The sequence below is a fragment of the Guillardia theta genome, assembly GCF_000315625.1.
Source record: "Guillardia theta CCMP2712 unplaced genomic scaffold GUITHscaffold_4, whole genome shotgun sequence".
In the NCBI taxonomy this organism is placed as follows: Eukaryota; class Cryptophyceae; order Pyrenomonadales; family Geminigeraceae; genus Guillardia; species Guillardia theta.
In genome coordinates, this window is record NW_005434670.1 from 581,059 (window position 1) to 602,340 (window position 21,282).

General features: G+C 54.7%; 8 protein-coding genes across 8 annotated transcripts; 4 read left to right on the plus strand and 4 right to left on the minus strand.

Moving 5' to 3' along the window:
* Positions 1 to 250: 250 nt before the first annotated feature.
* Positions 251 to 4,575, minus strand: GUITHDRAFT_132487 (hypothetical protein; the record flags this gene model as incomplete). The annotated part of the gene is made up of 18 exons (XM_005841005.1): positions 251 to 289; positions 348 to 383; positions 504 to 1,090; positions 1,324 to 1,423; positions 1,511 to 1,584; positions 1,755 to 1,939; positions 2,174 to 2,274; positions 2,334 to 2,470; positions 2,625 to 2,665; positions 2,741 to 2,870; positions 2,972 to 3,101; positions 3,132 to 3,201; positions 3,247 to 3,275; positions 3,328 to 3,396; positions 3,506 to 3,567; positions 3,617 to 3,884; positions 3,934 to 3,985; positions 4,157 to 4,575. The coding sequence occupies 18 exons, from the start codon at positions 4,573 to 4,575 to the stop codon at positions 251 to 253; spliced, it is 2,529 nt and encodes an 842-aa protein (XP_005841062.1).
* Positions 4,576 to 6,506: 1,931 nt separating this feature from the next.
* GUITHDRAFT_150146 (hypothetical protein) lies at positions 6,507 to 7,596 on the plus strand (the record flags this gene model as incomplete). The annotated part of the gene is made up of 5 exons (XM_005841006.1): positions 6,507 to 6,867; positions 6,924 to 7,295; positions 7,346 to 7,392; positions 7,445 to 7,525; positions 7,576 to 7,596. Coding segments are annotated over exons 1-2 (485 nt in total), but the record flags the coding sequence as incomplete, so codon positions are not given.
* A 622-nt stretch (positions 7,597 to 8,218) lies between these two features.
* GUITHDRAFT_150147 (hypothetical protein) lies at positions 8,219 to 9,388 on the minus strand. Its single transcript, XM_005841007.1, has 3 exons — positions 9,366 to 9,388; positions 8,437 to 8,586; positions 8,219 to 8,382 (listed from the first exon to the last, which is right to left on the minus strand). The coding sequence occupies exons 1-3, from the start codon at positions 9,375 to 9,377 to the stop codon at positions 8,305 to 8,307; spliced, it is 240 nt and encodes a 79-aa protein (XP_005841064.1). The 5' UTR covers positions 9,378 to 9,388; the 3' UTR covers positions 8,219 to 8,304.
* Positions 9,389 to 10,218: 830 nt separating this feature from the next.
* GUITHDRAFT_160802 (hypothetical protein) lies at positions 10,219 to 11,798 on the minus strand (the record flags this gene model as incomplete). Its single annotated transcript, XM_005841008.1, has 7 exons — positions 11,154 to 11,798; positions 11,031 to 11,105; positions 10,920 to 10,983; positions 10,744 to 10,892; positions 10,627 to 10,693; positions 10,450 to 10,570; positions 10,219 to 10,403 (listed from the first exon to the last, which is right to left on the minus strand). Exons 1-7 carry the CDS (start codon positions 11,438 to 11,440, stop codon positions 10,219 to 10,221), a joined length of 948 nt encoding a protein of 315 aa, XP_005841065.1. The 5' UTR covers positions 11,441 to 11,798.
* A 940-nt stretch (positions 11,799 to 12,738) lies between these two features.
* On the plus strand, positions 12,739 to 13,804 carry GUITHDRAFT_132490 (hypothetical protein; the record flags this gene model as incomplete). The annotated part of the gene is made up of 9 exons (XM_005841009.1): positions 12,739 to 12,821; positions 12,868 to 12,925; positions 12,983 to 13,085; positions 13,133 to 13,216; positions 13,270 to 13,321; positions 13,372 to 13,423; positions 13,473 to 13,582; positions 13,630 to 13,702; positions 13,739 to 13,804. 9 exons carry the CDS (start codon positions 12,739 to 12,741, stop codon positions 13,802 to 13,804), a joined length of 681 nt encoding a protein of 226 aa, XP_005841066.1.
* Positions 13,805 to 14,606: 802 nt separating this feature from the next.
* On the plus strand, positions 14,607 to 15,907 carry GUITHDRAFT_150148 (hypothetical protein). The gene is made up of 4 exons (XM_005841010.1): positions 14,607 to 15,344; positions 15,390 to 15,527; positions 15,577 to 15,654; positions 15,711 to 15,907. The coding sequence occupies exons 1-4, from the start codon at positions 14,949 to 14,951 to the stop codon at positions 15,846 to 15,848; spliced, it is 750 nt and encodes a 249-aa protein (XP_005841067.1). The 5' UTR covers positions 14,607 to 14,948; the 3' UTR covers positions 15,849 to 15,907.
* Positions 15,908 to 16,125: 218 nt separating this feature from the next.
* GUITHDRAFT_100336 (hypothetical protein) lies at positions 16,126 to 16,467 on the minus strand (the record flags this gene model as incomplete). The annotated part of the gene is made up of 1 exon (XM_005841011.1): positions 16,126 to 16,467. One exon carries the CDS (start codon positions 16,465 to 16,467, stop codon positions 16,126 to 16,128), a length of 342 nt encoding a protein of 113 aa, XP_005841068.1.
* Positions 16,468 to 17,401: 934 nt separating this feature from the next.
* On the plus strand, positions 17,402 to 17,952 carry GUITHDRAFT_150149 (hypothetical protein). Its single transcript, XM_005841012.1, has 2 exons — positions 17,402 to 17,708; positions 17,740 to 17,952. The coding sequence occupies exons 1-2, from the start codon at positions 17,619 to 17,621 to the stop codon at positions 17,878 to 17,880; spliced, it is 231 nt and encodes a 76-aa protein (XP_005841069.1). The 5' UTR covers positions 17,402 to 17,618; the 3' UTR covers positions 17,881 to 17,952.
* The last annotated feature ends 3,330 nt before the right edge of the window (positions 17,953 to 21,282 follow it).

Consider the following 21,282-nt stretch of genomic DNA (forward strand, 5'->3'; position numbering starts at 1 on the left):
GGAGTGAGCAGTTGAAACCTCGTACTCGGTGAGGGAAGGAAATCGATTTCTTTCCTCTCCTCCTGACCCTTCAACTCTGAAAACTTCTCAGCATCCTCGCTGGATGCTCCGCCGTGCTCTGCTACTTCCCCAGACACCCACGAGCTCCTCCCCCCTTGATGTTCCGTCTCCTCTTCCTCCTCTTCCTCCTCTTCCTCCTCTTCCTCCTCCTCCTCCTCCTCCTCTGCCTCCTCCACCCCTGCATCCTTGATTATGTCGGCTTGTGAGCTTCGCTTCGGTCGCGCGCGGTCTTGCATTCCCTTCATCATGTCCTCCAGCTCCCCTGCACGCGCTTGCCGAGAACCCACCCGGAGGAGCGAGTCGAGGTCGACCCCTCCGACTTCCTGAAACCAAAACGTCATCCCCATACTCTTCCTCCCCCCTTCTCGCTCTCCCACCCCTCTTCCCCAACCTCCGTCTCCCTCCTCCTCCTCCTCCATCAACATCGTCACCATCATCGGTACCTCGTGTATGTTTGTCTTCTCGCACTGTCCATCACCATGTCCCTCATTCGTCTTGCTGGAGCTGTTGTCTGGAGAGATTCTCGGCTCGCTACCGCCTCCAGCCTTGAGATTGACTGCTGCTGCCTCCTCCTCGCCGCAGAACAAGCTCCCAACGCCCCTGTGCTCGACGACTGTCGTCCCTGCTTCTCCTGCTTCCCCTCTCTCTCCACGCTCTACGTGCATCCCTCCCTCCTTCACTTCCCCATGATCCTTATCCACCGTCACCCCTTCTTCCTTTTTCACCACCACCTCCTCCTCCTCCTCCATCGTTGTTCTCTCGCCCTCGTGTTTGCTCTTGCCAGCCCCACTACTGTCCTTGTTTGCGCCAATGTGATTCTCCTCCTCCTCCTTCTCCTCCTTCTCCTCCTCCTCCTCGTCGCCTCCCTCCTGTATTTCTATGTGGCCCTTGCCATTGCCCTTGCCCTCATTATCCTCCCGCTCCTCCTCCCCGCTCCACGTCTCCTCTTCTCCCGCAGTTGACTTGTCATCTAACTTTTGAATGGCGAGCAGGAGCAGTTTTGAAAGCTGAGAATCACTGTTTTTCAGAGCTGAAGGCAGCACTCGTCATGGAAAGCAAGCACTTTGAGAGGAGATGGAGGGGAGGGGAGGGGAGGGGAGGGAGAAGGGAACAGGGTTGGTGGAGCACTTGCAAGAAGGCAAGGACGAGAGGAGGACAAGATAGGGCTGTACAGGAGTCGACAGGGGAGTGGAGGAGGAAGGGGGGGAGCATGGGAAGGAGGAGGAGGAGGAGGAGGATGGGAACGAGGAATGTCTCCCTTACTTCGTCTGAGATCCTCGGCAGAGGATTCCTCCATGTTTGTGAATAGGTGTTGGCCCTCCTGCAGCAGCCGCCGCAGGCTCTGCTCCAGCGACTCCTCCTCCTGCTCTGCCCAGTGAGACGAAGTGGGAGGGAGCGAGAGGAGCGTGAGGAGGAGGAGAGCTGGAGGGGAGCAGGTGAGAGACTAGACCTGGATGTCCGAAGAAGATGTCTCGACGGCAAGCAGAAGGAGGTTGCTGAGCAATGAGTCCCTTCTCTTGAGCGCTGGTCAAGGCAGGCGAGTCACTCGGATCAGTAGACAAGACGTGAAGCGCGGAGAGAGGAGGGAGGGAGGGAGGGAGGGAGGGAGGGAGGGAGGAGGAGGAGGAAAAGAGAGAAGAGAGAACAAGGCGATGGAGTAGGGAGCAAGCCAGGCAGGAAGGAGGAGAGCATACCGTCCAACAAGCTCGCAGCGTCAGGGCTTTCGATGGAGGACAGGAGGAGGCTTCCTTCAGAGAGGATCTGACTAACGAGGGAGGACAAGTTGAGACGGATCCGCTCGTTGCCGCCCCAACGCTCCTCCTCCTCCTCCTCCTCCTCCTCCTCCTCCTCCTCTCTCCTGTGCGTTCCGGTCTGAGGTCTGCCAAGAACGTGTCATGATGACTGGCATTTGTCTCGGGAGGCAGATCGATGCGCCTGCTGTCTCGGAGGGGTGGGGGGGTGGCTGAAAGAAGGAGGGGAGAGCGGGGGGTAAAGCAAACGAAAGGAGCGGGTGGATAAGAGTATCGAGAGGAGGAGGAGGAGGGGGAGGAGGGGCAGCAGCAGCAGCAGCAGCAGCAGCAGCAGCAGCAGCAGCAGCAGCAGCAAGCTTCACCTCTTGTAGTCATGCGGATGGTCGAGGCCATAGATAGACAAGTCTACGTCCTCCTTGATGGAGTCAAAACTCGCGTCTGCCTCCACGAAGAACTCCTCCTCCTGCAGCGATGCGTTGAGTGAGGTGCGAGGAAGGAGGAAGGAGGAATAGGAGACTTCACCTCCTCTTCTTCTTCCCTCTCGCGGTCCTTCTCCCCCTTGCCATCCTCCTCCTGCTCCTGCTTGTCTTGCTCGGTCGCCCCGCCGTCGAGGATGTCGTCTTGTTCCCCACCAGACTCAGTACCCTTGTCCTTGTCAACTGTGCAAACAGACGATCAGCAACTCTTTGAGAGAGGGGGAACGATTAATCGACGGCTACAATCACATCATCACCATCATCATCATCACCGCCGCCACCACCACCACCACCTCCTCCTCCTCTTCCATCATCACCATCACCATCATCATATGACCTGTTTCTCCATACGTCGCATCCAACAAAGATTCTGAGAGGCTGGAAAAAAACGTCTCAGGATTTCTCTCACACACACGTCCTGCTCGCCCCTCCTGTTCACTCCCACCTCCACACCTCCACACCTTCACACCTCCGCCCCCCACAGCATCCTCGTCCTCACCCAGCATCTTCGCCGTCTTCCTCTCCTGCTCCTCCTTCCTCGCTCCTTCTAGTCCGAGGTTTCCTCCTCGAACCCCGAGACGATCTGTACAGGGTCGATGCCGACTGCAAGCTCCTCTCTGTCGCAGTAGTCGCAAACAGCAAATCCTCCCCGATGTAGCTCCCGTCCCTCCCTTGCTCCAGCACCTGCATCAAGCTCTGCCTCCACTCCCTCCTCCTCCTCCTCTCCATCCTCTCCTGGCTGGACAGCATGGCGAGCTGCATGCCAAGGCTCCACGACCCTCCAGACACCATAGGCTTTGCTCCCCTGCCGAACCTTCCAAAGAGCAAGTCCTCGTGCTCGTACCTCCTCCTCCTCTCCTCGTCCTCCCTGCGCCTCTCGCGCGATTTCAGCCGCTCGAGGACGTAGGAGGCGGCTGCTCACTCGAGTCAGAGTGGACCAACTCGCTGCTTCCTCTTACCCGTCATCCTCGCCTGAAACCCTTGCGACCTGCCATGCTCTTCACCGGCACCTCCTCAGCTGTAGAAACAACAAGACTTACATGACGTTCTCCTCCTCCCGGTCGTGCCGGGAAAGCCCGCTCCTCCACCACTCCGTCTGGTCCATATTCCTGTCAGCCACGCAAAAGGGGGGAGGAGAGGAGAGGAGAGGAGAGGAGAGGAGAGGAGAGGAGAGGAGAGGAGAGGAGAGGAGAGGAGAGGGGAGGGGAGGAGAGGCACCTGCGAGCTTTGGAGAGGATAGAGCTTTTCCTTCTTCCTCTCTTTCTTCGGGGGAGAGGAGCCTTGGCAGAACAGTCAGTACTTCATCCCCCGCACCCCTCGTCCTCTCACCTCGCAGCGAGGAGAGGAACTTCTGCTCCTTCCCTAGCGGATGGACATAGCGTGCGAACTGTGGAGTAGGGAGGATCTCATTGCATACGTGCAGCTGAACTTGCTTGCTCCCTCTCTGCATCCCCACCTTCCCCTCCTGATCCCTCCCAGCGCTGTTGGCGTCTTCCTGCTGGCCGGCAACGAACTGGATCCTCCCCTCCCTTGCCAGCAGCTCGCCCCATCCTATCCCAGGGATCCCCGTGCTCTCCACGCTCATCACCAGCGCCCCCTTTCCACATCCCCTCGTCAGCAGCATGCGCCTCCTTCAAGTCGCTTACCTCTGTGCTCTTGCGGAAGACAAGGTCGTTCCATCTCGGCTCCTGCAGTGGCCTGCGCGGAGTTAGAGGAGCAGTCGATGGAGATCAAGGGAGGTATGGGCGGGAGGAGGGAAGGAGTGAGGAGGGGAATGGAGGAGAAGACAGGACAAACTGAGACAGGAATGGAGGAGAAGACAGGACAAACTGAGACAGGTATGGAGGAGGCATGGGGGGAGCAAGTTACTTGAGTTTGATGCGGTTAGGACTCTTCGAGTGGCTCGATTCGTTCCCGAGGGAGCGCATGGACCCGTCATCAGACGCCCTCCTCCCTGACTTGCTGTCGAGCTTCTTGATCCGTGGTAACCTCTCCCCCTGTCTCGGTTTCTTCCCCAGATCCCGCTCCGAGCTGCCCTGCTCCTGTGCGGATTGCCTCCTTCCCCCGTCCCTGCCTTGAGACCGCTTCTTCGCTAGCGGCTTCTTGCCTCCTCCCCCGCCTTTGTTGCTAGCCGCTTCAAGTTCACTTACATCCTGTCCCTCGGAGCCTGCGAGCGTGCCGCCTGCCCGGCCCCCTTCTTGTCGCTCTGCTTCAGCATGGAAGCGGTCAGAGGGCCCATCGGCCTTCTCCTCCTCCTTCCTCGACCTCGCCGAGTCATGATCCGCCATCACTGACTGCCGCAGTGCGCGTCAACTGCCAAACAGACTCGCAGCCGCTCTGACCGACCTCATGCAAGTTCAGTGACTCCCGGAGTCCGGCGGACTCAACGGTCGGCGGGCCGAGCACCCGGTGGCACCGTACGGTACTGACAACGGGGCCCGGGGCCCGCCGCCGGTGGCGCCCCCCCCCGCACCGGGCCCCGGCCGGGCCCGGGCCGGGCGGGGCGGCCGGGGCGCGCGGCGGGCGCCGGTCCGTCGGCGCCGCCGACGGACCCGAAGTACGGTTCCTGGCCCGGGCTTCTACACGGTACGGTACTAGAACGGAGTCCTTCAAGTCCCGCCCGGCCACTGAGTGGGGGGCTGGCCTGCCGGGTCCAGAGAGCTCAATTCACCGGCGGCGGCCGCCACTGTGCTTGCCTGCTTGACCGTGCCAGTGACAGTCCGGCACTGAGTAGGGCCTAGGGGCCGCCGGGCCGCTGAGGCTCCGAGCCGGGCGGCCCGTGACCGTACAGTGCGGCGGCCGCCGGCCGGGCCGGCGGCCGGGCCGCCAGCCTGGCCCCCGCCACAGTGCGCCGCCGGGCACACTGTCGGACCGTCCGGTGGGTGTCGGAGTCCGACCGACGGTCCGCCGGACGGTGGCACCGTGTAGGGGCCAGTCGGACTGAGTCACTGGGTAAATTAGTAGAGAGGCCCGGCATGGATCGGACTGAGTCCTTGGCAACGGTTGAACCGTGGCGCCCGGGCCGGGCCGGGACACGCGCCGCCCGGCCGCGGCGCCGGGCGGCGGCGGCCCGGCAGTCGTACAGGCTCCACCGGGCAGACGGCGGCGCCGTGCCACTGAACTTCCGAAGCAGCAGGCCGCAGCATACCTTTTCGATGCCAAAGGCCAGGTTAAAATCATAATTATTAACTTGCAAAAGTTGTCTTGAACACCCCACCCCTCATTACAAACTCAAGGTAGCCCAGGAGCACCATCTGATTTCACTATTGATGACCACCCCCCCTCAACCTTGTTGGACCCCACCCCCACAGAAAAGTCAACGTTCTTGGTTTTTATTAGATCCATTATTGTACCAAACAAAAGTTCGAGTATGACTTCACCACCCACCCCTTTGACATGGGCAGCACCCGTAGTTTACCCTGCTTTTTTTTAAGCCCTTTGATATTACGTATCTCGAGAACTTTTAAAACCCCATTTTTTTCTTCTCAAACAGTACCAGCAATTAAGTTAATCTGCTTAGTGGAAGTACCCCCCGGACCCCCTTCTGATGTACCCCACTCAGGACAACAACAATGGATCCATTACAACCCTACCCCCTACACATCCGATTCAGACCTTGATATGTGGAAAAAAGTACATTTTAAACAAAAACAAATCCACGTACGGCACGGTCGATCACCAATAAAACCACCCCACCCCACCCACCTGCTAGTAACCCCTTTTCTAGTACCCCTGCTTCAGCTGACCCCTACCCTCTACCCCCGGGGGCGTCACCAAAGTCAACCGATGGAACTACAGTGGGGACATGAAATGGAAAGGTGACAGAGGGAGAAAGGGGTAGAGGAGGAAGGGGGGTAGGGTGAGGGATCCTAGCTGAAACCAAAAGTAGGGTAGGGTTCAGAGCCATAAAGGGGTGGGGTGAACTTGTTAGGAACCAAAGTTTTGAGTGGATAAGAGATCGATGAGGGGGTGGTCAAAGAATACTTGTTGTGTTGAATGTACTGGGCATCAAAGAGGGGAAATATCATATATGTGACAATAGCAAATATCAGCAGTGGGAGAATACCAGGTAAAATGCTGTCGGAAGCGACCAATAATGTTTCTTGGGGGTGGGGTTATGGACAGGCCCAACGGGTGCATCAGGGCACTGGTCATACAAACAGGGTGGTCCAAATGCATTGGGGGGTGCTACGGAGTCTGCAGTGAACGGGGGTAGGGTACGGGTCACGCACCAAATGATGGCGGGCGAGGGATCATACGTCGAAGCCTAGAGGATCAGAAGAAACAGCAAGTTCGAAGCTCGGACATACTGCAACATACATCACCACTTTCGTTCTCTCCACTCGTGTCCTCAACAGCCTTCAAGTGAGTACAGGTCTTCCACGCCAAAGTGGATCCAATACTGGATCGGTTGTATTGTGCGGCCTTGAGGGAAAGCGAGGAGCAAAGGATGGCTGGATCGACCATTGAGGAGGAGACAAAGGCCAATACTAACCACACAAGTCATCAAGTAGAGGAGAAGAAGTCGTCTTTCCTGAATTTCTTCCTTGGGAGAAGATTCTCACTCGCTTCATCGCCAGGTTTGTCGAACAACTTCGTCAACCATGCGTTTTCTTTACTTACTGCGTTTGTCCAGCCTCCACTCACAGGGAGTTAGAGAAGCATGATCTTCACGAGACCTCAGCGATGCATGCTGAGGGTCCAAGAAGCAATCGAAGGAGGAGCTTGGCAGGGCTGGGACAATCCTGGTTCGCACGCAGCTTCAAGTCTTCACAAGACCAGTTCCATAGGTCAGAAGATCTGCCGAACCCAAAGCTATCCAAGGACTTGATCCGCCACACGTTCCCCTCCAAGAAAGGGCTGACCCTGCCTGAATCCGCCGAACTTAGCCCAGCTGGCTCGTTTCGACTAGGGTCCATGAGGAGGAACCTGAGCCATGACAACCTGCATGGGGCGGCGGATGCTTCGCCCTCTGTAGACTCGGAGGATAGGAACCTTTCAGCTAAAGGTTGTTTCTGATGCTCTATTCCTGCACCTTCTTCTGATCCCTCCTGGCAGAAACGATCAAGCGCTGCATAGTCTCGGGCACCCTCAAGTTCCGAGAGGTGAGGAGGAGAGCGTGATTATGGTCGGATGATCCGCTGATTTCTACAACAGAGGAGGATTCTTGGGTCCTCCTGGACCAGCATGTTCTGCGTCTTGAAGCGGAATGGAAAGTTTCACGTTTACACTGACAAGGTTAGCGGTCACTGCCTCAAGCGCTCCGTGGGGTGACTGGTACATGGCAGGACGACGTCTTCCCTCGAGTCACTCTCGATCTTCGAACATTTGAGATCCCCAAGGTCAAAAACTCCCTGGTGAGAGGATCTGCTTCCTGAAGTCGCTGGAGCTGACGGGAACCTTGGAAGGAATTCTCCCTTTCAAAGAAGGACCCGCTGCTGCCAGCTCTGGGCAGGACGTCGAGCTCCCCGGGAGTGTCTTGGTGAGTCCATAAGGAGATTGGAGGACCAAGGCATGACTGGCACTGCCTCGCAGGAGTGATCTTCATAGAAAGATGGAGGTTTACACCTTCAAGGCGGAGAATGCGGTGGACAAGAAGCAGTGAGCTCTCGCGGAGGCCGTTGACCGCCATTGAGACTGTTTCAGGTGGATGACAAGCCTCAGGACTGTGAAGAGGATTTCCTCACAATCTTCAGATGGTTCGCTGTGCCTTGCTCTGCGTCATTTCGCCTTGACTTTGAACTGCAGATGAGCATGAGGAGGTAGGCTTCCTCCGACTAGCTTCGGCATAGCACGTAGAGACGACCAATGAGCTGGAATCAGCTGAACATGTAATTTAAAGTGTCGATACCTATTGAACAAAGAAATGTAGCATCATCTGGCAACACGGTCGAGATCAAGAACCGAATTCGAAGGGGGTTCTGTGGTCTACTCATAAGTTTATTGCGATCTCAAGCCAACATGTACTTTTCACGGGGAACAACTACAATGTCGGCAGTACATACAGGCCCACGTGTCTAGCAGTTGCGAGCTCCCCAGCTGGCAAAGCCCTGCTTGTTATCGTAGCATACAAAGTCGGCGTGATCCCAGAAGTTCTACAGCAACAAGATTCAGTTTCCAGGAACTCACGCACGGCCAAGGGGTTTCACCTTCACCTTCTTCATGGAGTCATGGTGGTACTCTCTGAAGGCATGCTTGTTCCTGTCTCCTGCATCGTCCACCGACATGATCTTACGGCTGAATGCCGAGTTGACAACCGACCGGATGCCGGCTAGCTCCTGATCACCCAGAGCTGATAACTGGGCAAAGCAAAGCGTGAGCATAACTTGTATTCAACCTCGTCATCACACAAAGAGGGATTCTCCATGACTCCCAAACACGGCGAATTCTTGTTCCACATAACCATGAAAGATTCGTTCTAGTGTGGAAGCTTGATTTTTCAGACAACAACTTGTCTTAACTTTCATCGCGCTACTGGGGGTTATCTATTCCTGTGTAATTCTATGGTATCTCTATGCCCATGGCTCTTGCGTCAATGACACACCATCAACATGTCACTGCTTTCTAATTCGTCATCAATTCTATTTAAGCATTAATTCTATCTCAGTGTACCGCCAGCACCACAACATAATCACCATGTCAAACACGACTGCAACTGTCATCTTAAGCACCCAGTAATTCGGTCAACCATTCCATATTCAGGACAATCTGATCATGAGCGCTATTGCACAAGTCATAGCAATGTCAAAGACTAACAAATGAACCAAACGAATGCTGGCTGTGAAGAAGGATTTCACACATACCAACGATGAAGTACATCACGAAAGCAAAAACTTGTTCTCCTTTATCAAGTCACACATCGCATTGATTGTCACCAGGCGCACTCTCATCATGCCCGCATCCCGATCAATGATTAACGTTGATGCGTGCTCCGCTATTCTAGATGCATCCTCCCTCCCCCTTCTCCCTCTCTCTACCTCTCTATCTCCTTGTTTGTGGTTCTGGGCCTCCTCCCTCCTCCCTCCTCCCTCCTCCCTCCTCCCTCCTCTACCAGCTCCTCACAAGCTCTCCTACATACCTGAACGAGCATGGCGTCTCTTCAATCACCCAGGGCCCCTTCTCACCCCTTTATGAATACTAAATAGTACGGGTCCATGGACATCACATACCCCTGATTCTTACTCTAAGCAATGGGGTAGGTGATATCACCCCTACACTGTTCGAGGAGGGATATAGGAGGGGTCTGATGAGCAAATGCCGTGGAACAACTTGCGAGTTCGCGGGCCATGCGGGGAGCCGGCAAGGCTTAGAGGTTGCAATGGCAACAAGAGAAGGAGAGCAGGGAGCAGGGAGGGGACGTCGAAATCAGTACCTTGAAGTGTCCACTGAGTTCTTGGGCCTCCTCTTCCTCTTCCTCCCTTGCTCCCATGCCCTCCTTTCTCCAACCAACATCGAGATTCTTTTTGCTTGCAATCATTTTCCCAAGGAAGAGAAGCATCCAAAGGCAACCAGATTTGCTTCAGTCTCTGTCTTGTAAGAATGATGGAATCTCAACATCCTCTTGAGTTGATTTGATTTTCATTGGGAATTTTTCAGCGCTTTGGAAACAGTGTTGATTGCCATCAAATGGAAAGTTCTTGGAAGATGAGGGAAAGCTACTGAAACCATGGAGAGAAGCCTACCCATCTGCACGTGTTTATGTTTGAGTGTCAAGAGAACAACATCATTGTCTAAGCTGCCGATCTTCATTCTCAAAATACTCCAGCGGTCTTAACTTGCTTGGCACGCCGTAGGAACGTGCTACTGCATGTTTGCTTGTATTGACGGCCTGAATCAGGCTGATAGTTGTACATCACGGAGCGGTTGCGTGTGTATGAGAGGGAGCGTAGATGTATCAGTGATTGTCTATGTACAGCTAGTCAGCGAAGTTGCTAGATAATGATGCTCGTTGACGAAAGAACATCCCACACTTTCATGAGCTTTGGGAGGCCTTTCGCCTCTATCCATCCCTTTTCTTGCTTCAAGTTGATCTCAATCGCGTTGTTGTCGTTGTGCGATTCGTCAACACGAGTTAAAGGGGTCTGTATACGCGGAACTCGACCCGACAGCTTGACCACTGCACAGAGTTAGACGAGGAGAGAACAATCACAAAACAATCGCACCATTGTCTTGCGTATTTCTCGGCATGGCCAGAATAAAGAATATTGTCTGCACAAAGTTTGGAAGCTTCGGTGAAGTGCGACCCAGCGAGCTGCTGAGAGACTCGACAAGTTGACAGGAAACCTGGAAGGTCGTTCCCAGTCAGCGTGCAAGTTGGTGGAGTCTAGATGTCAACTTACGTGTATCGTGAAGCCCAAGCAAACCCGGAGCAAGCTCTGCAGCTCTATCACGGCATATCGTGACAGCCTGCATCGGGTAGTTACGCCACCCAGTGAGGATGGCAGAGCGCGGTTTACCTGGAGAGGATCTGCCATGACTTGATGGCTGTGAGCCGCAAGGCGGGCGCAAGAGTCGTCTTAGTGTATTCCACTCCCATGCTCCAGGACCTCTGAAGAGTGACCATGAGAACAAGGATCACGCAGCAAACCGTCGTCAAACGACTCACCTGCACTGCCATGATCGCGTCGTGTACCATCCTTGCAACCCTCAGGGGAAACGCGAGCTTGTGGCAGAGCATGGTGATGAGCTTCCAAAAGCTGCAACTTCAAGTCAGGTCGGATAGCAAGTGATTTCAAACTCTCACAGTTGACGCTGGTGCCTGTCGACGTTCCCAACCCAGTTGAGTCGGAACTCTTCCATATCCCCCCGAGGAGCCAACCTGCACCCAGGTGAGCCGGGAGCCATGAGGTGGTTCATGGTTCTTAACCTGTCGGCCCACTCCTGGAAAGGGAGCCGTTTGGTCTTACGCTCTTCTCTCAGCCTTTGCAGAATTTCAGCCGGGCTGATCCTCTCCAAGTCCGTTTGCGGCATCATGTACTCGTTGTATCCCGAACAGACAACTTGTGCACGAGAGCGAGGTTTCCTCGTACAAGCAACTCTGCGCTGGCCAAACAACAAATGCCTCGAGGTTTGAGAGAATCCCAGGCATTGACCGGCCATCACCAAGATGTACAGCGCACTGAAGAGGTTGATGCGTCTGATGCCGATAGTCATTGTCCCTTTCACCAAAGTGGTAGGCGCTGGACAAGTTTTACCAGCAGCTGACCCCGATGAAGTTGGCTATAATTGGTTCCGTGTATGAGTCACACCCCAGTGTTTAAACAACCGTATGAGAAGAAATCTGCGTCGGCCGCTTCGCCAGCCCGTAAATTTGTCGGAGTTCACGAAAATTCCTTGAGGAAGAGGCAGGAGGCAGAAGAGACAAGTAGAGATGCGATGGTGGGAGTTAAGAGGAGACGGCGTCGATCACTCGAGCATGCTGCTCATGGTAACAGACTTCATTCCTCTCTACCGCTCCACATGGTCCCCGTGTTGCTGCGGCCTCTTGCTCGCCATCGGAGGCTTCTCGCTTATCCCACCACCCCGTGCCCTTTGCTTAGATTACAAAAGGTGGGGTGGAAGCATGGGAAAATAGGGGTAGAGGGGTACTTTCTCTTCCTTTATGCTCAATGCAAGGGGTGGGGGTATTTTAGGAGGGGTTATATTATATCGCATTTCATGGGATATGGGGGGGTGATAATAACTTGCGATTCATACAAGGGTGGGGTACAATTGAGGACAGGGAACAAACTGGAACGCGAGAAGGGGTGAAAGGGTCAGAGGGTACCTCTATCTACAGCCTGACTTATCATCAAATATTACCAATTTAAATTACTCATATATAATTAGTATCAATTAATACAGTCAATAATACAGATTGAGATCACCCTACCCCTTGAATGGGCCCGGTCATCCGTTACGGATCAGGCGAAGCTAGAATTTACACAATGTTAGTCGTTACAAAACGTTTCTTCCGTTACACCAGCAGCCCGTGCCGCTGCAGTATGAGAGCCGGAGAGGCAAGGATGGTGTTGTGAAAGGACGAGCGGGGGAGGAGGCAGAGAGGAAGAGGAGAGAGAAGAGTAGACAACAATATCGAGGACAGGTTGAGTAGAAGATTTCTGAGATATGTGTGAATGCAAAGAATATCCTTCAGATGCGTGAAAGCAAATCTCTCCAGTGCTGTTCGTCCGCTTTTGCAGTTCTAGCGCAATCCTGAGTTGCTGGGGGTAGGTGCGCATCTCATTGACAAAGAAGATAGTTGTGATTTTTTTTTTGATTGGTGAAAGAAATCGTGCACATCAACACAGTTGTGTTAGGAGTCTAGAATGCTTTTACCAGAGGTTCTCAGCTTCAAAAACAGAATTGCCGATGCATACTCGCAGTTTGTAGTGTTCGATGCTGGACTGACATGCCCTGTCCTCTGGACTGACATGCCCTGTCCTCTGGACTGACATGCCCTGTCCTGCAGCATGACATCAGCTGCTCGCCCCACCTTCCACCCCGCCGTCGGCGGGGAGGATATCGGATACTACCGCATGGAGGCTGGGACGCGGTGAGTTAATACGCCCGAACTGAGGCTCGGATGACAATTTCTGTAGTCAACTGTCCGTCAAAGACATGCCTGGGCATACAAGGCTGAAGTTCAGAAGGACTCAGGTGGAGCTGGTGCACAATGGAGGGGCTTGTCAGTGACCCGGCATGTTGGTACGGCAGGCTCAGAAGTCTCAGGACGAGCTCAAGGCTGAACTCGAGCAGCGAGAGCTCAAGGTGTTGATGAGCAAGAACACCAGCAAGGCAAGCTCACAGGCGCCCTCCGGTCCATCTTGTTCCTCGGTTGACGAGAGTTTGGCTGACGATGAGCAGAGATGGGAGACAGCAAGAACGCGGAAGCTCCTGCCATTGAGGATGTGGATGAGGAGCGCGATGCTGATGACATTGTCGCTGGAGGTACCGAGTATCCCGCGGATGAGAGGGGCTCTGACGCACCATGACTTGGGTAGATGTTGATTCGGACGATTCCTCTGACGATGAAGATGAAACGATGGAGCTGATGTGAGAAGCCCAGGAGCTCGATGCAGAGTTGTTGACTTCATATCATGCAGGAGGGAGCTTGAAAGGATCAAGAAGGAGAGAGAAGAGGATGCAGCCCGCAAGGTTGCGGGATATTGCTGGATTCGTCTGCCGTCTGATCTTGTTTGTGCAGGAGGCTGAGGAAAAGGCTAGAAGGGAGAAAGAGCAACAGGACATGCTGTTGCGGGGAAATCCACTTCTTGCAGGGAGCTCCAGTGCTGGAAGCTTCGCCGTAAAGAGGAGGTTTGAATTTCTTTGCGCTTCGAACTGCACTGAGATGCAGCACATAGGTGGGACGACGATATCATTTTCCGCAATCAAGCTCGCAACGAGCCGATGTCAAAGAAGGTTTTGTTATTGTCGGTATGTTCTGCATGATCTGACAGAAAACTCACCTAGACTTTCATCAACGATACGATCAGAAACGATTTCCACAAGAAGTTTTTGAACAAGTACATCAAGTAATCAGGTGTCACAGTTCGGTGGATCGCGCGGCAATCCAAGGAAGATTTCAAGTTTCTTTGCGTTGTAAGTATTCCGAGACTGTCCAGCACCTGCAACCTGCCGTTCAGGCTGTCCTGTGGTAGCAGTCAAGTTCTGCTGCACGGTAGGCATCAGTGGCATGACGGCGTGGCAGCCTCGGACGGTGCCACTGCCACGGCACCGGGCCGTGATGGCAGCATCATGTACTACACAGTGAAGTTGATGCCATGATGACTAGCTTGCCGCCCTCCAAAGCGAATTACAAGTACTAAGCCTAAACTTTAAAAGTTGCGCTGGTGCCACTTCAGCCTCTCACTGTGAACAACTCAACTGGCAATGAGTCACCGTGCCACCCGCCGCCGCCGGGTACCGTACGCCGGGCGACCGCCGGAGGCTCACTCGGAGGCCCGGCAGGGGGGCCAGTCCGAGTCGCCGGCCCGGCGTCCCGTCCGATCACCGCCGGGCAGTACGGAAGTGCTCGCTCAGACTCGCTGACACTGTGTCGGATGAGATTTGGCATCATCGGCGGACCGAACCGGCCCTTGGACCCCGGCCCGGGGCGGAGTCTCGACTCCGACGAACTTCGGAAGCCTCGGAAGGCTGGGCGCGGCTCAGATCAAGTTGAGCCGCTCGGCGGCGATCACCCGGCGATGGCGGCCGCCCGGCCCGGCCCGGGGCCGGGCCCGGGCTGAGTCGGACCGGCGCGCCGCACCGGGCCGGGCCCTGGCCTTCGTCGAATTGATTCGATTCGATTCAACCCGCGCCTCTTCGTTCCTCGCCATTGGCAGGAAGAGTGCCTGAAGGACGAGCGGAAAGGGAGGAAGAAGAGCGCAGGAACATCCCTGAACTCTCTTCCCCTCCTGCAGCTCCTTGCAGCCCCGATTGTACCAGTGCCTGTCCCTCCCCGTCAAGATCTATCAGGACCAGTCAGCCCGACGGCCACCTACAGCAAACCGTGAAGGTCAGCACTGACCAGGTTAGACGACGATAGGAACCTGCCAGGACTTCTCATCCACGACGACAGCCACACCTGCTGGTTCAGATAGGCAGCAATAAGAGGAGAGTCTCGGATAGTCCGCAACCGCTCTTCTAACTCTTTGAGTGCTATCCTAACGAATTTTGGGCGATGGTCGAACTCGATGATTTCAAGCCGTCCTTCACGCCAGCAGTTGCTGCTGAGTTCATTGGCACGTTCCTTGTACAATTCCTCGCGTCTGCATGTGCGGCAAATGCAGCAGACAATGGTCTAGCGGCAGCGGCGCTTGGAACAGGATTCGCATTCGCAATGGTGATGTACAGCATCTCACACATCAGCGGAGGACACCTCAATCCTGCAGTGACTGTTGGGCATCTGATCACGGGGGGAGAAGATCTCAAGCTTAAGGAGGGATTGTCGTACATCATCGCTCAGTTCTTCGGGGCGGTCTGTGGGGCGTTCTTGGCAAAGAGCTGCTTGCCTATCGAAGCTCTGGTCCATCCTTTTGTTACCATGGGGTCTCTCTCGGACAAGCATGGGGAGCAGGTGACCAGTGCTTCGCTCTCAGTCGAGTTACTCATGAGACTGCAGGTTTTCATGATGGAATTCATCTGTACATTTCTTGTCGTTCTCGTCTTCTACGCCACTGTCGTGGACAAGAATCGGAGTGTCGCTGACAACGCAGCTCCGATCGCTGTCGGCTTGTGCTATGCGATTGGAATCTTTGCTGTGAGGCTCCCACCAGGAGACAACTTCCAAGTCGCTGATTGGTGTACAGGAGGGGCCATACACTGGTGGGGCCATGAGCCCAGCGAGGACATTCGGGCCGGCGGTTGCCTTTGGCACTCTTGAACATGTGAAACATTCTCGTCTTTTCTCGCATGCTCCCTCATTTGTGTTCCCGTGTTGCAGGTGTGGTACTACGTCCTTGCGACGTTCTTGGGAGGAATCGCAGCAGCATATTTCTATGTGTATGTCATTGGGTTGCACGAGAAGGACGAGCACACCCGGGACACTCAGAGCGGCCCGATGGCGGCCAAGTATGTGTGAGGCTTCCTGGGTTCTCAAAGATTTTTTACAACTACTTAACATGCAAATGAAAAGACGACCTTGCAGTCTGAGATTGCAACCGAATCAAGGCTCGAGTCTTGAGCTTACAACACAATCTTGGTAAACACGATGGATGATCATGGGATTTCTCGTAGCTTGTGAAATACTCTTCAATTTTGAGGATGAGAGTATCCACATAACAGCGCATCAGTAGATTGACATGGTCTGAAGTGAAGACTAGCTGTGAAAAACGCTAAACATCTTCAGCGATTGCAGTTTAGGATTGATAACACAAGTCCTTCCCACAGACAGCCTTTATGCTGTTTGAGCCGGAGCAGATCAAGGTTTTGCAGAGTTTGATGGTGCACTCAGGACTTGCTGGGGCGGCAGATCTGATCGGGTTGTTGAGGTGCCAGACGTAAGTGAGTGAGAAGGTTAGCATGCACCCGCCTATGAAGCACAGGCAACACACAAGGAACATGTTGCAGAACCTCACGTCGATTTTCTTGAGCATCCCCGGTGACTCATAGAGGGTTTCCTTGGGATTCGTTACGATGGACATTCCTTCTTCGACACCTTGCTCTTGCATTTCAAAGTTTGTTCCTGTGTTCCGGCTCATGATTTCACAGCAGCGACCGGCTGGCAGCGCGACTTTCGCTCTTAACCCACGGATTTCTTTTGATAGCTCTTGCAACAAAAAGTGTGTGAATCAGCGCAAGGAAGATCTCGAGCCAGAGATCGAGGAGAAGGTCACAAGGATGGACTGTGCAGGTAACAACGGTGTTCGTAGAAGAAGCAAATTCGCAGGTGGTAGTTTGGGGATCACCAGAATTGCTCGTATGAGAGAGGAGAAATGTGGCGAGTGAAAGATGATGGAGGGAACGGTGATGAACTCTGGAGGAGAAGGCTTCGAGCACAGTAGGTGTAGGGGAGCAAGGCAGGGGAGGGGGAGAAGTTGGGGGAGGGGAGTATGGCAGGGAGGCAAAGGGAGGAATGTAGTCGGGGGAACACTGCGAAAGTGAGGAATGTCAGGGGTAATATGGGGTCCTTGGTTGCCAGGGTGGTAGGTACAGCTATGAGAGGAGTACTAGATGTAATGTAGTACTTTATTTCATTAGTCTCAATTGGAAAATATTCGAAAATAAGGCACTGTGTTAGAGACACTCAAATCTGTTGAATTCCTCGTTCCAAGGGTGGGTGGGTAGAGCTGGTCATTCTGACCTAAAATGCCTTGTTTAACTAAAACGCTTGACTGAAGGCTCCGAGTCGCCGTTGAACTCACGGGCCGACGACCGACGGCCCGCCGGGCCGGCCCGCCCGGCGAGTCCGACGGGCTCAGTACCGAGTCGGTCGGAGTCTCGTCCGAGTGCCGGCGGCCCGGCCCGGGCTTCCACGCCGGCCCTTGGAGTGCCGCTCAGTTACGGCGGCTCCGGGTCCGATGCAGCGGCCAGCCCCGAGGGCCGGGCCCAACTCACTGGCCACCGTACCGTCCACGGTGGCACTGCCAGTGTGGCAAGCCTTACTGTGCCTAGCCTTCTTTACTCAAAGTTAAGTTAAAAATCAGTACGAGGACAATCAGGAGAGTCGAGGAGGCTTGACCCTGACACTGTCGCACAGGCCAAACGGCGAGAAGAGAAAAGACAGCGAGAACCAAACCTAAACCTGCCGACTGCTGTCCCCCAAACTTAACTGATACCTTCACTTAACGGCGCGCAGGACAAGTCCCCGCGCGGCCATGCCAGCGATGTCGCGGTGGCCGCCGCCGAAGGAATGAGACGCATACCGGGATGCACCCGCGATGATGGCAGCGTAGGACAGGGAGGCCTTGAGCTGACGGAAGATCCTGGACCGAATGCGTTTGCAAGTCGGATCACCTGAGACGTCTTGCGAGGCCGAGAGACCATCCAGCGCTGCCGTTTCCTTGTTCGCCGAGCGATCCGCCAGCCACCACAGAAAGCGCAACGCATCGTCCTGCAAGAGGCCATCAGTGCTGGCGATGATGGGAAGAAAGGCCTTTGGCGGGACGTGCTGAGCATATGCATTACGATGCCCTCGGATCTTCCGCTGTGCTGCCGCTTGCAGTTTGCTCCGAGCGAGGTCCGGTATTCCATCATTGTCAAAAACATGTGACATGCTGAAGTCCAGGATTAACCCATGCCATCCGCCGCCAGTAGCCATCAGTTGTGGAAGTTCAAAGTCCCCTACATGATGATCTTCAGGGCCATGTTGGGAAACGTTCTGCCTGGTGCCGGGTACGCCTTGCACGTGGACGCGGCATCTCACTCCGGAATCTTTGATGAGGGTACTGAGGACGGCATTGCACTTCTCATGCGCATCAGTCCATAACTGGCTGCGGTGCCTGCAGGTTGCCATGTGTGTGGTCCCCCCAGGATGACGAAGAAGATGATGGCATCGATCGCAGTGCGGCGGGAGGTCAACCGGCAATCCATGAAGAAACTTGTCAGCGGCAGCCACCAAGCTGATGGGCTGCTGCTCAAAGATCCCAAGGTTTGTACTTTCCATAGTCGAGTGCCAAATCGTGCGCTGAGGGGTAAACTGAGACAGAAGGTCATCAACCGGGTGGCCTGGTACTCGAAGGGGAGTAGAGAAGCTGGAGTGGTGTGCCAACAAAGATCTCTGGCGCTCTGAAAGGTGAGCCCGAATACTGCGGAACCGGGGAAACTCCGAGAGGAACTGAGCCGTGAGCTCCCGCTGGGCGGGGATGAAAAGCGCACTGCCCGACGTCCCAAATAATTCAGGCGAGGGGATCCAGCCATTGTCGCACGCCTGAGGAAGCTCCGCCAAGGAGGTGTACGCCGAGATGCCCTGCTCCATCAAGTGCCTGTGAGTGTCCAAGAAGGCAGCAAGCATGGGGACAACATCCCCAGCGTCCGCTTGCTGCGGTTGGCGGATTCGAAGCTCAGTGTCAGAAATGATCCGGTGGAAGAGTGGCGGTGTAGGGAAAGTCCAATGCTGGAAGATGGCAATTTCACCCGCCCATTTGAGAAACTTGGCAGTCGCCGACCAGAATGCGGTGTAGGCCACGCCCTCCTGCGGGGTGAACCCATCTCCTCCAGCACTATAAGGCAACTGACGTTTGAAGTAGGCGAACTGAAGGTCAGATGGAGGGGTGCCAGGGGCAGGTTGCAGGACAGATGAACCCTCCTGTGCCTGGTTCTGTGGCCACTGAAACACCTTCGCCAGGAGACGGAGATTCGCGACGTCAAAGCACTTGCACTGGGCAGCGGTCAAGGCCGGGGAGATTCCACGCAAGAAATATTGGAGGGTGGGAACGTGGGTCGTTTTCAAGAGCTGCTTGAGACCCAACGCAATGGGAAATTGTTCCAACTGGGTCAATTCAGCATTGAGGGCATTCACCTTGGCAGTGATAAACTCTTGCTGGAAGGACTGAGATCCTATCGGGATACCTCCCAGGATGATCCCCTGGCCGCGGAAGGCAAACTGCTGCAAGCCCGGGTACCTGCTGCAAATATGCTCTTGGATGGCTTGTTGCTGACTAGATTGAAGTTCACACCAGGACGAGGAGAATATCTGCGAATCCCTGGGTTGAATCTCCAATCCTAGCTCTTGTTTTAAAGTATCAACCAGCGATGCAGTAGCCTGTGCGGCAACTGAGAGCTTTCCAATAACAGCCATGTTATCCGCATAGGCCGGGAAGACACAGTCGGGAAAGGTCTCTGCGACTTTGACCAGGGAAGGGAAGGTGGTGTGCGCAAAGAGAGCCATCGCCAAGGGGTCCCCCTGAGAAACTCCCGTGGTGGCCGAAAAAGCCCGAGTCTCTCGCTGATGTTTCAGAAATAACTTACCTGCCTGGCCATAATATTGATGAACATACGGAAGGACTCCTTGGGAAAAGTTCTCACAACGATGCTCGGGAGCAAGGAGGATGTCAAATAGCCGTTGGCGAGAGATCTCATTGAAGGCATTTCTTGCGTCGATCATGATGATTACCGTGGGATCAAAATTATCAGACTCACCTTCGCCCTGGTCTGTGAATGGGTTGGCAAAAGAATGGGGTCCTAACAGGCATTCGATGGTCTTGCAGAATTTGAGACAACCTTCCTCCAGACCCACGCAAAATTGCAGGACCCGAGAGTGACTGAGGGTGAAGTGGCTCTCCAAAGATTTTCGGTAGAAACGACAGAAGATGCTAGACACAATCCTTCGCTCCAGGTCCCCTATCACAATAGGTCGGATTCCGCTCTTTTCCACTGACTTGGCAGCAGGAATGAATCGCCCCCCTCTGGTGTATTCCTCGAGGAAAGCGCCCGAAGGGATTCCCAGCGCGATCGGCTTCAATATGAGGTTAATGTATCGCTGTTTGTGATCATCATGCAGTCTGAGAATGTGTCGCAGGTGCTGGAACGGTCGCCAACCAAATTGATCAGGGGCCGAGGAAGCAGTGAATCGCCGCAGGAATTTCCCTACCTCTCGCTGATCTAAAATCTTGTCAAGCAATGAGGCCGGTTCATCGGCGATGGCATCGTCGAGCTGAGCACTTAGCATTTGCCTTGAGGAGCCGACTGCGTCTAGGAGCGTTGGAGGAATGGGTTCCAGTCTCGTCGGAAATTTCTCACGAGTTTGCTGCCATAGGTGCTCAAATGGATCTGGGGAGAGGCCATGGCCCACAAGCGCCTGTCGAGCTTTCTTCATATCCCGATTTTGGTAATGCTCAACAGCCGAGAGGATTTTCTTTTTCTCCAACTGCTCGCTCTCCATCACTGGCTGCTGCACGCCCGCTCTCGCACGGTCAGGTCCTTGTGGGCGACCTGCATTTTGACGGTTAGGTTGTTGGCGCCTACCTTGCGGTGCCCGCGGTCTCGTGCCTCGTCCCGACCCAGTTAGTCCCGCCGTGGGCTGCTGCGTGACATCCTGCGGATCTCCACCGCTGCCAACCGCTGGGCCGTCTTGGTCAAAAGAAACACCCTCTTCTAGTTTCAGCAATGTCTCCCAACGCCCTTGGAGGAAATGGTGGATACGGTAGCTCACATCTCGGTTTTGTCGCGAGATTGCAAGAACTGGATTCACTCTCAGCAGGAGCAGTGGGAGACAATGCCACAAGCTCCGGATAATCTTAGCTTCCTCGCAATGCAAGTCAGGGTAACCTTGTAGCAGGTCTAACGTAAACTGTAGCGCACTCTTCCATTTATCAATCGTCTGACTGTGACTGCGGCCTACTTTTTACTCAAGGCCTACCGTACGGCCGGGGCGGCCCGGCGGCCCGGCCCGTGCCAGACCGGGTCGATCCGGAGCAACCGGTGACCCCTACTAGGCTACGCTTTACGCTATCACATTCTCTGGTTTAGGTAAAAGGACCCGGTGGTCCGCCTATTCGGGCTGACGACTTTTGGCCGCAGGGAAGAAACAAAGCCGTCTTTACTGGGTTCTGATCCTTGAGTAAATATTTTGCTAT

Excerpts from the sequence above, each read along its gene's own strand:
- GUITHDRAFT_150147 (XM_005841007.1), bottom strand. Across the intron at positions 8,383-8,436 it reads ACTCCATGAAGAAGGTGAAG|AACTTCTGGGATCACGCCGA; the intron begins GTGAAACCCCTT and ends TTGTTGCTGTAG.
- GUITHDRAFT_150148 (XM_005841010.1), top strand. The coding sequence starts at position 14,949 with ATGGTCGAACTCGATGATTTCAAGCCGTCCTTCACGCCAGCAGTTGCT. Across the intron at positions 15,345-15,389 it reads CGGACAAGCATGGGGAGCAG|GTTTTCATGATGGAATTCAT; the intron begins GTGACCAGTGCT and ends ATGAGACTGCAG. Across the intron at positions 15,655-15,710 it reads CCTTTGGCACTCTTGAACAT|GTGTGGTACTACGTCCTTGC; the intron begins GTGAAACATTCT and ends CCCGTGTTGCAG.
- GUITHDRAFT_150149 (XM_005841012.1), top strand. The coding sequence starts at position 17,619 with ATGAGACGCATACCGGGATGCACCCGCGATGATGGCAGCGTAGGACAG. Across the intron at positions 17,709-17,739 it reads ATCCTGGACCGAATGCGTTT|GCCGAGAGACCATCCAGCGC; the intron begins GCAAGTCGGATC and ends ACGTCTTGCGAG.